Below are 12889 nucleotides of genomic sequence, written 5' to 3' on the forward strand. Positions count from 1 at the left end.
TGAAACTCGGGGCAAGATACCACCACACAACGGTTAAACATACCCTGATCGTCAAGCACTAGAAGAGTGGATCCAGACGCCAAGTCCACCAAAATGGCCAAAGGGGTCGTGATGTTACCACCAGATATGCTATTTCTTGGGAGAAAACTTAGGTCCTATACTCTTGAATTAGGTAATAAGCGCGAAATATGGTGTCGAAGGAGAGTAAACTTTCGATAGGGTTACATTTAAGAGAGCAAGAGATGCCGCCCAGCATATCTTCCCCGCTTAGAACTGGATGCGTGTTTCTCAGTCAACATCATAATGCATCCCTAATGTGGTGCCGCAGGATTAAATGGCGGTTGACCTAGCTGTGTCTATCCCAACAGTTGTTGGGAGCATCCTCTCGACCCTTGCCTCGGGCTTTGTCCTCAGTGTCTTTGCTATATCGCCAAAGAATCATTTCCGCCACTGGCTGATTTTCAACCTCACACTCGCTGGTACCCCATCTCGAATGCCGTCCTGTACAATCCCATGGCTGTGCTAATCCATGGGCCTCCCAATCGATAGATTTCATCAATGCCACTAATAATACCGTTTCCGGCTTGATAGTCCTGAGTCGAGGCCATGACCTATACCCTGGCCCCGGCTGCCGGTTCAATGGATGGATCGGTCAATTCTCCGTTCAGGTATATTTTATCAACTATCCCTACACAGGTCGTTCATTCTTATAAAGATATTACATAGGCCATCGACTTTTCAATTTTTGCCATAGCCATGGTCGCCTTGTGGATTGTCCAGCGGCCCACAATAGTGTCATCCTTGAGCTGGATCTCAAAGGTGACTTTATGTGCCTCCGTATGGATTGTGCCCTTGGTTACAAGTTAGTTTCATCTCTCTTTCCGCCTTAGCCTTGTCTGGCCTTTGGTAAATTGGACGGCCCAATGTTGACCCAAAACAGGTACTACCGCGTTGTGTCTAGACATCCTGGGGCCTGTGAGCGGGAATTGGTGTTGGATTGAACCTCGCTATCTGGGCTTACGATATGCCCTGGGACATGGTTGGCGAATTGGGATTGTCCTTATCACAGCAGTGACGTATATCGTGGTCTTCATCGTTGTCAAACGCCGCTACCAGCATCTACGCCTCTTTCCAAACGGTGATACAACTACATCCGGTCGTAATCAAACAAAATCCACCGAAGCAGATCAAGTAGAGTTAACTTCGATAAGACTTGACACGACAGTCACCGTTCAAAGCAGCGATATGGTCAATACCGTAGCAACTATAGACAGACAACCCGAGGTACCATCTAAGGATCGCCTGACATTCCAGGTCTCCTCATCCGCAGGTAAGCCGATGAATCCACCTGGTGAAAATGGGAGCTAATTGATGCGTTCTAGACCAAAGCCTCCCAAGTAGACACAACACCAGCACCACCGGTAGCAGAGGGGATGCGACCCAACAGCGAGATAAGAAGATCCGATACACAGAAGTGCGTCGTGTCATGTTGCTGAATGGTTACCCGGCATTCTATATACTTTTATGGATTCCCGGCCTGCTCAATCGGCTGTTTGAGTCCCTTGGCCATCACTACAGGTGGCTACAAATCCTACAAGCATCCACCCAGTTTATAGGTCTTGCGAATGCCCTGACCTACTCATATAATGAAGGCTTCCGCCGGCAAATCCGTTCATTATTGACGAGACAAAGACGGTCGTATCATGAGCAGTTGTGACAAGACGAAGATTAGGTTAATGTTGTTGTATAGTATCTTAATGACTTCTCGGATAATCAAAAGTGCATCACGCAATATGAAACGATACGAAACAATTCTGTTCCCTTCACCAAAGTAGACTTGACCTTAGCTGAAAATTATTGCAAACAATGTAGTATTGATATTCCTGGCTTGGATATAAAACCTTGCTACCCTCATATCAATCACGGACATTGGTATGTTCTAGCCTGCCCTTGTGGAATAAGGATTTAGGTAAGGTTCATTCATAACACCATGAGTTTTGTTATGCTCTTCCTGAAATACATAAGCACTAGCCAACAAGCAAAAGGTGTTTTAATTCCCTTGATATGCGAACAACATCCACTAGAAGTTCACTGTTTGGACCACATTTCATCCCAAGCTACTTGGCTTTTGCCTCCTAGAGCAATATCTGTTAACTACCATGGAATACCTGGGAATTCATAACACAAGCCTACACCCACCACCGAAAATATAAAGCAAAGAGCCATTCAACAACCAGAAGCTTTTCCCTCAAGACGCCTGCTTGCGTGATCCACCCTCTATTTTATCCGATCTCTCCTCCGCTTCTCCGACCACGTTATCTCGCTTGTCAAGATGCACATTCTTCAGGAAGAACATGACGATTAGCATCGGCGACACAGCACACAAACCTCCAATAGCCAAGAGCCGTTGTGTCTCCCGATAACTGCGATCAATAGCCTCCCTGGCTGGCGTTCCCCTGGCATACTTCTTAGCCGTGACAATAGACTGGAAGATAGCCGTGGCTTGGGGCTTTAGCTCATCGGGAAGGTACTTTCGTAGCTTTGTGGGAAGGTTGTTTCTCCATATTGCCCCCGATATGCTGCAGGTGGTCAGCGAGTGAGGAAAGGTAGAAGATTTAAACCAAGCGAAGGAAGGGTATTGATATCGTTTTGATATACGGACCTGGTACCAATTGCCCCGCCTACTCCCATCGATGCGAAGAATACAGCCGTCACAACCGAGATCTCCTGCTTGGATACTACAGCTTGGGCCGAGACTTGCGATGCAGTTTGATAGAATCCACGACCAATACCAATTAGTGCTTTTGCTGTTACGAATGACGCCTCGTTACCCATTCTACCGTCTCCCATGTCGATTAGATAAAGGAGGATGCCCATGCCAAGGACGCAGAGAGGAGCCCCGGTTAGCACCCAGATTTGCGACCGCTTGGTGTATTTCATGAAAAGACCAGCGAAGATGCCCGATACTTGGAAAGATACGCGAAGGGCGTTACTATATATGGAATACGGATTAGAGACTGAGGAAAGATGAAGAGCCTCCATAGCGAGATTAGGGATGATTGGAGGGTGCGTGGATGTGTACTTACTCGATCCTAGTCGCATGTCCGGGAGAATATCCACCCACCACCTGAAGATAGCTGCTGTAGAACACGGTGAACATGGAGTAGTGAAGAAAGTCCAACGCTCCTAATAGGCAAGCAGCCGCGACTGTCTTACTCCTAATCATCCTGTAAGGTATGAAGGGCTTCTCGGCAGCGAAAATATCCCAGAGAACAAAGAGAACGAGAAGCACAATACCCACGACGAGTAATGCAATGAATGTAGCACTCTGCCACCGATCACTTCGATTCGCTCCCGTCAACGAGATAGGTATTAATGTTAAAGCCAAACCTGCTAGGAGAAGGAGAGCACCTGGGAGATCGAGCTCAACCCATAATAGTTCATATGCCTGTTTCCACCATGGCAGGGAGGAGTGTAATCCGAGCTGAGCAGAGAGGCGCTTTTTTCTAAGGCCGTTTTTCATTGCTTGGTGTTGGTAGAAGAATAACGAACCCAGTAGGGGTAGACCACAAACAGGAAGTACGATAGCCCACATACCCCAGCCCCAGCGCCAGGTGGAGTAGTCCAACACGGATTGGCCAATCGTCGTCCCAAGGTATAGTGTCGGTATGGTGGATATTGAGTCGGGCAACGTTGACCACAGACCACGGTTGATTAAGTTTGTAACATCAGCAATAAAGACCTGCTGCGTGAGGCCGAAGCCCGTGGAACCGACGGAGTGGAAGACTGCAGCAACCTAGAGATAACCCGTTAACTTCACTATCGTTCGTGATGGCTACTGCGCCCTCTAAACTTTGAGCATTCGTGGAGCATCTTTATCACATACAGCATATTGCGATATATTAGTGCACGCAGCGTAGATGACATAACATAATGTGGTTATCAGGATGGAAAAGGTGAACATTTCGGCTCTCCCAAATACCTGGTCTTCAATGTTAGTATTAGAACCTATGGTTATTGTGATGACCTGGAAAGGTGGCAAAAGACAGGGTAACGAGAGCCGTACATCTCCAACTTTAGCAATAATAGGATATGCAGTAATACTTGCGATATTACTAGCAACTCTCGCTGCACTCATCGAAGAGTGGTTCTTGAAGGTACTTGTGGTGTACGGAATGTAAACTTGGCTGGAATAATCTCCAAAGTGCGTAGCGAGTGTATATAGGAAGATACTAGATGAGATTCTATTAGCTTGCAACCTTTCGTCACATATTTAAGATCTATCAGTACCCCGTGAATGTAAATATCATAGCTTTTTTAGACCACGTCTTTCGTAGTATTGCTGCTCGCTGTACTCCTGCCTGGGCACTGTCGGCAGTACGACCAGACTCAACATCGTGTTTTTCAGGTGAGACCTCGGTAATTCGATCATCTGTCTCTTTCTTGCTTGAAATTGTATCAGGGGGCCTGTGTGGCTGCGGTTGGGATATTATTTCCTGTTCCATTGGCGTACGTCCAACCTGGGGGAATATAGCAACCGAAAGGAATTATTGGGTACAGGTACGATTGTATGGCATGTAATTGATATCAGAAAACGGATAGAGAAGGGTGCAGGTAAAAAAGAAGAAAACACGGAAATGGTTCCGTTATAATATATCTAGTAAAGTGTTTGCAATTACGTTTTACCTCTAGAGTACACCGTACTGCCGTAGCAATTGCTAGAAAGATATTTCGGACCCTAAATGGCACCACTGTGAGAAACACCATCCTATCTACCATTACATGCTATCGCGTAACTCCTAACCTTCCCGAATATCGGTAACTATTGGTAGAAAGGAAATTTCGGCCTAAATCCGGATATAACGGCTTAATGTCGGATTCCTCGTATCTGATCATCTGATTAGATTGATTTCTCTCGCCTTGCCAAGCCATTCACTTTATAGTGGGTAGAGAGCCACGATTGCTGTTGGATAGAACAGCCGAGATACGAGAGCCAAGCACGTTTTACCTAATAGTGTAGCTAAGGCAGCGACCAAGGAGACCGGCCAAGAATATGCTAATCTCCAATTCAGTGAGCTAGAGGTTCCTTGTGGCATTTTGCACGTGGTAATCCTTCACGATATTTTCTGGTGTTGTGATTCAAGGGAGCTTGTTCTTATTCCACTTCTTCTATAAACCTAAAGGTTTATATACTAGTTAAATATCAGATTGACTGGATCAATCTGATCCTTATACGGAATTTATTCCATATCTGAAGCTCCATATTTTACATGGTCGAGCCTCGATTCACAACACCTGGTACCTATGCATACCTGGCTCACTTGTACCCCCTTATGAAGAACTGCTGTTTTTGAAGTGGCATTTGGAGATCACTTAAAGAGTTTGCAAGCTGCCAGCTAGTATTCTAGTGCTATATGGAGCACTGATGTCCTTTACTGAATCTTAAACATGTTCGCACATGCTCCCAATACTCTGCAGCTGGAGCTGAAGAGCTCTGATGAAGATATCTACCGGATTCAGGTGGCATGGCCTTTAGCCTGGGACCACCCTAAGGGCCCTGACTATAGTGCCTCGATCATGTAAGTTAACCACAAAGTCACGACCATTATTAGAAAGATGCATTCGCTCCTAACGCTTATTCTAGTTACGTGCTTGATGGCAATGCGCTCTTCTTTACAACAACAGAAGCGTCCCGCCGTAGTGCAATGCTGCCCACAAGTGATAATGCGATTGTGGTAGGGATTGGGTATCCAGTTGAAGACAGTCCATACAGCTCCCGAAGGCATTATGATTTCACACCACCATGCGATAGCTACGTAGCGCCATGCGGGATTGATGGCCGGCAACAAACTTCACCGCACGGCGGTGCAACGCGGTTTCTTGAATTCATAGTCGATGTTGTGCGACCCACATTGTTGTCAGATGTTTTCTCTGGCCTATGTGTGCAGAAAGAGATCCTCATGGGTCATTCGCTGGGCGGGCTATGCACACTACATGCGCTGTTCGAGAGCACAACACCTTTTGATACCTTCATTGCCCTTAGTCCTTCAATATGGTGGAACAATGAGTTTATCCTAAAAGATGCAGAGCGTTTCTTGAAGCAGCGTCTGGATGGTGTAGAGTCTAAGCCACATACGATATCGCCTACTCTGATGATTATCTATGGGAGCCTGGAGCAAGACCGACGGTGCCACCCAAGCTGGAGCGAGGATAAATGCCGGAAAGTGAAAGCTTTGTCGCATGAAAGAAAAATGAAAGACAATGCCGATGCACTAGCAAGTCATCTGCGAGAAAGTGGCCAGTTGAGAAAGGTACGGGTAAAGGAATATCAAGATGAGGACCATGGGAGTGTGGTTGGTGGTGGTATTAGTTGGGCAGTCGGCGCTATCTTGGACGATGGCAGATTCTTTTCTGATGGGGATAATTAAGTGTCTCAACTTCCTGGCTTCAACTCGTTCTGGGATCATGATGCCCTACCTAGATCTAAACAGCCACAGAGTACCAGAGAGGAAGTCGTGCCCCCTCACACGTACGCCCCCATGACGGAGAACGGAACTTGTCACTCCGTTCGTCCTGCCCGACAACGGTTTACGGCTTGGACTTTGACGATGACACGCTGGGCTCGGGGCAGAGATGGATGTATGGTTCATGGGCTCAACATATGGACATGGCAATAACAACGACACCAACAACACCACCAAAAACACCACTAACAGCTCAGAGCGTCAATTCAATTCTTATGATATTTTGCAGCTTCACAGTTGACTTGCGTCCCAACAGATGCTCATGCCAAGAGGCGCGTCCCAGGCGTGTCTTTTTGTCACGAAACATCTACGTGGCGACAAGTCAACATGGACCTAAAACTTATCAACGAGCAAGCCACAACACTTCCACTGCCACACGCATACGGTAACATCGGCACTCAAAGTAGCGTACCTCCCAACACACAGAACGACCCACCATAGTCTCTACAGGAGGGGCCCTGCCAGGAGCCGTCCACGGTGCTCAATTTACCACAGACGAGTGATTATTGTCAAACAGAAGCAGAGGAGGGCCAGGAAAGCCAGGAAAGGCCTAACAAGCCAAAGATATAGAACGACTATTATAACTATGAGTATTGTGTCACTGCCGGAATCGGGAGAAAGAGGTCATTCTGGTCGGAGCGAACTCATATTCGAATGCAGGAAGCAGGAAGACATGTATTGATAGTTGAACACGCTGCATAGCTGCCGATAGGGGCGGCTGGGACAGTCTATGAATCAATCAATCAATCAATTAATCAATCAATCGATGACTCTATTCCCAGGGACGGCTTTGCTGTGGTCTTACCAAGCGAGGAACGCCTTGCAAACTCTACATAACAGGAGACGTCCACAAGGCGGGCGTCAAGAAGTTGGATACTCTTGCATGCGACCGCTTTAATCTTCCCATCCTGCAAGACAGGCTGCTTGATATTGTTCCCCACTTCCTCTGCGCGCGGTGGCATCGTCGATCTCAGGTTATGGATGTCCTTAAGCGGTGATCTCTAGAACACTCTTTAAACTCTTTAAGACGTACGATGTGGCTTTCTTTCTTTCCGCTGGATCCGCTTAGCAGAAACAGATCCATGACAGCAGAGTGGTCGCTCATTAGTATTTGGAACGCAGCACTTCCGCCTACGAGTAGTGGGATACGTAGTATATTCCAAATACGAATAAACGCTGAATGTAGTGAGTTTTCCGTCACTATCATTCGGAAGAACATAATCCAGGTCAGCACTGCCACCTAAAAGCTCCGCTGATCCAGGGATGCCGATCAACGGAACGCGGCTCTCCACAGCCTCCTCCCCCAGCCAAAGAGAAGAATGCATCTGCCCAACACACGGCCAAAGGCCATCGGCAATCCAAATTTGAACCATGTCAACGGTTTCGCGAGGACAACACCCGGCACGATTATCGCCCTTTCAGCTCTATTGACAGCCATTCTGGACCGGGCGCTCCTGGAATTGGTAAATGCATCAACAGCCTCCAAAATAATTTCCACAGTCAATCCAGGTTGACTCAGGAAAGGCGAATGGCTCGTTTGCAGCTCTCGATGCTCCACACTAGCCCCCATTTCTCTCGCCATACCAACTGACATTCGCTGAGCCAGCACTGGTATTCCCCGATCCTCCACGGTCCCAATGTACCAAGACGGCACGTCTTTCCACCCGGCATAAGTGTACTCGCCGCCTTCGAACAACGCCTTCAAGCTCTGGCTCGTAAGCTGAGAAACCCAGTAGTTTGCTTCTTCCTCTGGCAGGTCGTGGTAAAATAGTTCCCGTGGGGAAGTGACAAGCTCAGCGTAGCCGGTCTTGTGATTCACACGCCAGGCAGGCGGCGGACGACCGAAAAATGGATCCATGAAGGACAGCCCAGTCAAGGTGAAACCAGAGGCTATAAGTATTAGTCCAATCACGTATCCCGATCGACTGTCAGCGGCGTCCCTTGGCTTTGTGAAGCCTTTGATAGCACTATTGCCCACAATGCCGCCATATGAGTGCGCAATGACAACGACATCGCGCCCATTAGTTGTCTCGGCCGAAATTGCATCTCGGGCTGAACTGAGATCATCCTTGAAGGTCGCTTGGGGATCATATTCTGTCGAAGGAAGAGACACCGCGAGGCATCTCAAATGGGGCTCCAGGAGTTTAATAATTGGGTCGTAGCATGTGGGTCTGTGCCAGGAGCCTGGTATGAAGATAAGGGTCGGTCGACTCGACATGACAATGGTTTGCGAGTTCAATATTTTTCAATGGCCTTAAGAATGATGCGGGAATGCGATAAGTTTTCCCATGCAGAAGGTTGAAAAGAAGGTAACTCGCAAAGTAGGGCCCTAAGTGCAGCGGCTCCGACGAACAAAACCAAGTGGAGTCAGACCGGCACATCTTAACACGTGACTGTAGGCCTCTATTCAAGTGTGTAGCTAGTATATCACGAAGGCTGCTCATTGTACTCGCCTCCTTCACATTTATCCAACCGCAGAAAGCTAAGCTAATTCGGCTTTGACTGAACCGTGGCACGATATGTATACCCGAAACAGTGCCAGACCCTCCTGCAGGCAACTGAAAAACCTGAGAAACGAAGGGGAGGAGTTGACAGATTGCCAACAATCGAACAGTTTGCTCGGTTTGTACGAAAGCTTCCGGTCTGGTTTTTGAGCCTAGTATTCAACCTGGTACATACAACGCTCTAGTTCATGAGAATCCATTATAACATATCAGTGGCGGTTCCGCCGGTGGGTGGTCGGAACCGCCACTGATATGACCCATCACTCGCTAATGGTAAGTTACTGTTCTATCCGCTGACATTCTACTTTGTACGAAACAGTACACGCCGATCGACAGGCATACTCTGGATAAATCCCTAAATATACTTGCGTCTCTTGGCAGGTAGGGTTGGAGAAAGAATCGAAACGTGTAGGTGGCGACGCCAGTTACGGAACAAACTGTAGAAAGCTAGTCCACGAGTCCTTACTAAATTACTGGCAAACCCGCGGACTAACTCCCTATCACCGATCAAATCTAGGATATTTCTTAATATAACCGTTCGGACAAAGAGGAGGAATTGATAACCGTATGCTTTGTGTATGTGATTTCATGAGGGAAAGGCAATATAGACGATTCGAAAGATAACAGTAAAAGATAAAGAAACTAGCCCTCGTTAGTTATTCCGGAGCCTTCTTTATCGCTCAATTTCAATCTGCACATCAGCGGAGGCTTCTCCCATACCAGGTAGGAGCGTTGTAGATCCCAATTTTTGCTATCCTCAAGCAGTTCCAAGTCGAAAGTCCAAAGTACCCGTGCCAGAATAACACGTAACTCGCTATATGCTAGTTCTCTCCCTATGCAATTCCTTGCTCCCGTTGAGAATGGCTGGAGCACGTCCCGATTATCATTGTAAAAAGGCGAAGATTCGTCGTCTTTAGCATTTGCCAGCTAGCGCCCGGGCGTGAATTTGTCCGGAGCATAGAAGTTTTTTGGTGAACGATAGGCGGCATATTGATGGACTGAAACCTTTGTCTGTTTAATATTAGCCGCGCTGCCCGAGGAGGACCCATTGGCGGTTATGACACACATTTGGGGGTATGAGATGGCCGGATATATGAGAAGGCCCAGGGCTTGTCATGCGTTGTTGCCCAGAGGGTGCCGGCGGGTACACCCGAAGGCCTTCTTTCAGGCATGCGAGCAGATATGGTAAGCTGGCCGTGCTGGTTACTGTGATGTCGTGCTTCGTTTTTAATGTAGATCTTATTTCTTGTGCGAGGTTTCTCATGGCATGGGGTGTTCGAAGTAGCCAATAGGTAATTCCAGAAAGTAAAGCGGCTGTCGTTTAGCTGCCAGCAATAACCAAGACGTTAGAATCCGCTTCTAGTTCTTGTGTCGTGATCTCCCTGTCTGGTTCTCCACGGTGCCTCAGCACGCTGTCAATGAAGTCCGCACACTCTCTCTGAACACCATTCCGTAGGCGCTTCTGAATAGTGGCTCTGCTATATTCGATTTGTCTTTGGCGGGCCTTCATCAGACGTTTCGATGTCACGAAAAGGGATAACGCTCTGAACAAGAGCGGATAGGCATCTTTGAACTGCACAAGGGCCACACCCCGGATTGCCAGAAAAATGGTCGATACCCAATAGTGATACTGGGAAGATTCTAAGCCCCCAAATGGTTCTCCAAAAGCAAGATCCCCAATTATATCAATGTAGTCAAGTTGTACCACTTTACCATGTCGACTTCTGGTACCGTTGAGGTGGCAGCAATCTTCAGTTTTTCTATCAAAAGGTCGGCATATTTTTGAATAATGGGTTCTTGAGATTGCAGGCCATTTGCAGAGAATGCGTAAGCCAAGGACCGGCGGAAACGGCTATGATCCGCATTATTGGCGCTAATAATGTCAGACGGGTTACTTGTTGAATGCAACACCTTCGGGAGTTGTTGGTGACCATGGCCGTATATGTCTTTCCATGCCTGAGCAGTGATGAAAGAGACTTCATTTGGGCCAAAGCGAACAACTTCGCCATATTGGTTGTGGAAATGTCTCATTTTAGCCTCTAGTTGGCCCCTGGAAAGAGCGAAAAAACGAAGAACGGGAAATGCGATCCACATTTTAGGCCCGGGAAGGTTGCGAAGAGGATGAAAGTAGACCATCCAGATGATCTTCAAAGTAAAATATAAGACAACAAGCTGTACGACGAGAACCAATGAAGACATCATGATCAAGGGGCTCCTTTCAGGATTTGCTTCTTGTTCATCAAAGCCAAGCTTGGGTTTAACAGGGCGTTTCAAGCCTAGAGATATAGTGGATATGGCTGGGTGGAGAATGGAAGTTCAGGATAGGAAGAAGATGATGTGAATTGTCAAGATTGAAAGAGCTTCAGTCAGTTTATGTGAAGTTTCTAGCTATCTATGCCGTCGAATTTACCGCCGATGCTGTGTTTGATTTTCTTCCGACTAGCTTATTGGCCGCTTGATGCGGAGCCTATCCAAACATCGGAGCCGACGCGCATCGGAGCCGCAGGGCATTGAAATCATGAAAGTCGCGCATAAAAGCTAAAGATACCTATGTTTTTACCACACAAAAACATTTCGTACAGAGATGTCCCCAAACAGCATCGGTCTGCGTATGGGTGGCGCTTCGAGAGCGGTATTCGCCGCCCAAGGCGTTTTCCTCTTGGGGAATGCCTTCTACACCATTCTCTATCCCTCCTCCGCAGCAAATTTCCCAGGCTCTTCGCTGAGCGGGACCCCTAACGGGACTGTTCAGTGCATTGGGTAAGTCTTTGTATTGATCCTTCATTAGAAGTTGATTCCTGATTCCTAACTTCACAGTTTAACTTCCCTTGCTTTGGGAACATACTACCTAATTTCGACCTACCAGCGGGATAGTGTCATTATGGCTTCTTCTGTGCCTTCTCGCCTCGTGGCAGCGTTCGTGATGTACCGGGCTGGAGGAGGTTGGGTCCAAGTTGCGGCTTTCGAAATCTCAATGGCAATGGCGGCTGGTGTAGCACTTTTTTGGGATCGGTGCATATAGCAGGGATTGTATAGAAGGGGACCTTAATCCCTCAGCAGCCGCAAGAGGGCTATGGTGGTGCTAGATGCGGCGGTATTTCTGGAGAAAAGCATCACACGTTGTATATAGTAAGGGCTGCCAAGGCCGCATGCTGGACGAGGATTGCAAGGAACTTCTAGGCAAGGAATTTCCGCAGAAGAGAGTTAAACTAGACAATACAACTACCGCTGTGTTGGTGAATCACTGAATCACGTAATCACCGGACCTCGCTCTTCCCTGTGACAAAACTGAGATGGATCGGGCTTTTTCCTCTTTGCCCCTATAGGGAAGGTTGTTGTTGCAGGTGGTGGATTTGAACGCACCGGCTCGTTCAACAATTCCCTATGGCCGCGCTAAGTGATGAACCCCTGCCTGGAATATCTCCAAAGTGCGATTGGAAGAACCGCACGAACTCGGAGATATTCGGCCGACCGGCTGCACAGTGCGATCTACTATTTTAGACAAGCACGGTCATCCTGCGAATTCGAGTCGCTGCGATGGATGTCCAGCGGAATGGGAAGAGACAATAAGTAAACGCGAGTAAACGCGAGTTTAGTAATCCGCAAACTCACTACCGTATCATCGCGCCTGGAAATTCTGTTATCGAACATGGGGAGATAAGTGAGCAGCTGAGGGTAAAAACAGGAGCATTATGCTTCGAGATGGAGGCAGCCGGTTAGATGTTGGCCGTCCCCTGAGTAGTGGTTGCGCGTATTTGCGATATGCCGATTCGAATAGAAGTAAGCGGTGGCAAGGATACGCAGCCTTAACAGCAACATCATATGCAAAAGAGCTGCTGGGATACGTTCCCACGGGCCATG

The 12889-nt window shown here is 47.7% G+C and overlaps 6 protein-coding genes across 6 annotated transcripts; 3 read left to right on the plus strand and 3 right to left on the minus strand.

The window, feature by feature from the left end:
• Window positions 1-923: 923 nt before the first annotated feature.
• On the plus strand, window positions 924-1717 carry BDW43DRAFT_302498 (uncharacterized protein; the record flags this gene model as incomplete). The annotated part of the gene is made up of 3 exons (XM_032045248.1): window positions 924-975; window positions 1070-1330; window positions 1383-1717. 3 exons carry the CDS (start codon window positions 924-926, stop codon window positions 1715-1717), a joined length of 648 nt encoding a protein of 215 aa, XP_031897244.1.
• Window positions 1718-1994: 277 nt separating this feature from the next.
• Window positions 1995-4671, minus strand: BDW43DRAFT_285871 (major facilitator superfamily domain-containing protein). Its single transcript, XM_032042989.1, has 6 exons — window positions 4291-4671; window positions 4067-4232; window positions 3887-3982; window positions 3087-3796; window positions 2663-2992; window positions 1995-2579 (listed from the first exon to the last, which is right to left on the minus strand). Exons 1-6 carry the CDS (start codon window positions 4503-4505, stop codon window positions 2249-2251), a joined length of 1848 nt encoding a protein of 615 aa, XP_031897245.1. The 5' UTR covers window positions 4506-4671; the 3' UTR covers window positions 1995-2248.
• A 466-nt stretch (window positions 4672-5137) lies between these two features.
• BDW43DRAFT_321532 (alpha/beta hydrolase) lies at window positions 5138-6428 on the plus strand (the record flags this gene model as incomplete). Its single annotated transcript, XM_032049349.1, has 2 exons — window positions 5138-5579; window positions 5645-6428. The coding sequence occupies exons 1-2, from the start codon at window positions 5449-5451 to the stop codon at window positions 6426-6428; spliced, it is 915 nt and encodes a 304-aa protein (XP_031897246.1). The 5' UTR covers window positions 5138-5448.
• A 1353-nt stretch (window positions 6429-7781) lies between these two features.
• BDW43DRAFT_166986 (alpha/beta hydrolase) lies at window positions 7782-8826 on the minus strand. The gene has a single exon (XM_032038683.1). It carries the CDS (start codon window positions 8740-8742, stop codon window positions 7795-7797), a length of 948 nt encoding a protein of 315 aa, XP_031897247.1. The 5' UTR covers window positions 8743-8826; the 3' UTR covers window positions 7782-7794.
• Window positions 8827-9670: 844 nt separating this feature from the next.
• Window positions 9671-11227, minus strand: BDW43DRAFT_302502 (cytochrome P450; the record flags this gene model as incomplete). Its single annotated transcript, XM_032045249.1, has 4 exons — window positions 9671-9955; window positions 10095-10342; window positions 10427-10658; window positions 10742-11227. The coding sequence occupies 4 exons, from the start codon at window positions 11225-11227 to the stop codon at window positions 9671-9673; spliced, it is 1251 nt and encodes a 416-aa protein (XP_031897248.1).
• A 385-nt stretch (window positions 11228-11612) lies between these two features.
• On the plus strand, window positions 11613-12050 carry BDW43DRAFT_314089 (uncharacterized protein; the record flags this gene model as incomplete). Its single annotated transcript, XM_032047729.1, has 2 exons — window positions 11613-11788; window positions 11846-12050. 2 exons carry the CDS (start codon window positions 11613-11615, stop codon window positions 12048-12050), a joined length of 381 nt encoding a protein of 126 aa, XP_031897249.1.
• Between the last annotated feature and the right edge of the window lie 839 nt (window positions 12051-12889).

The sequence above is a fragment of the Aspergillus alliaceus genome (assembly GCF_009176365.1).
Source record: "Aspergillus alliaceus strain CBS 536.65 unplaced genomic scaffold BDW43scaffold_43, whole genome shotgun sequence".
Lineage (NCBI taxonomy): Eukaryota > Fungi > Ascomycota > Eurotiomycetes > Eurotiales > Aspergillaceae > Aspergillus > Aspergillus alliaceus.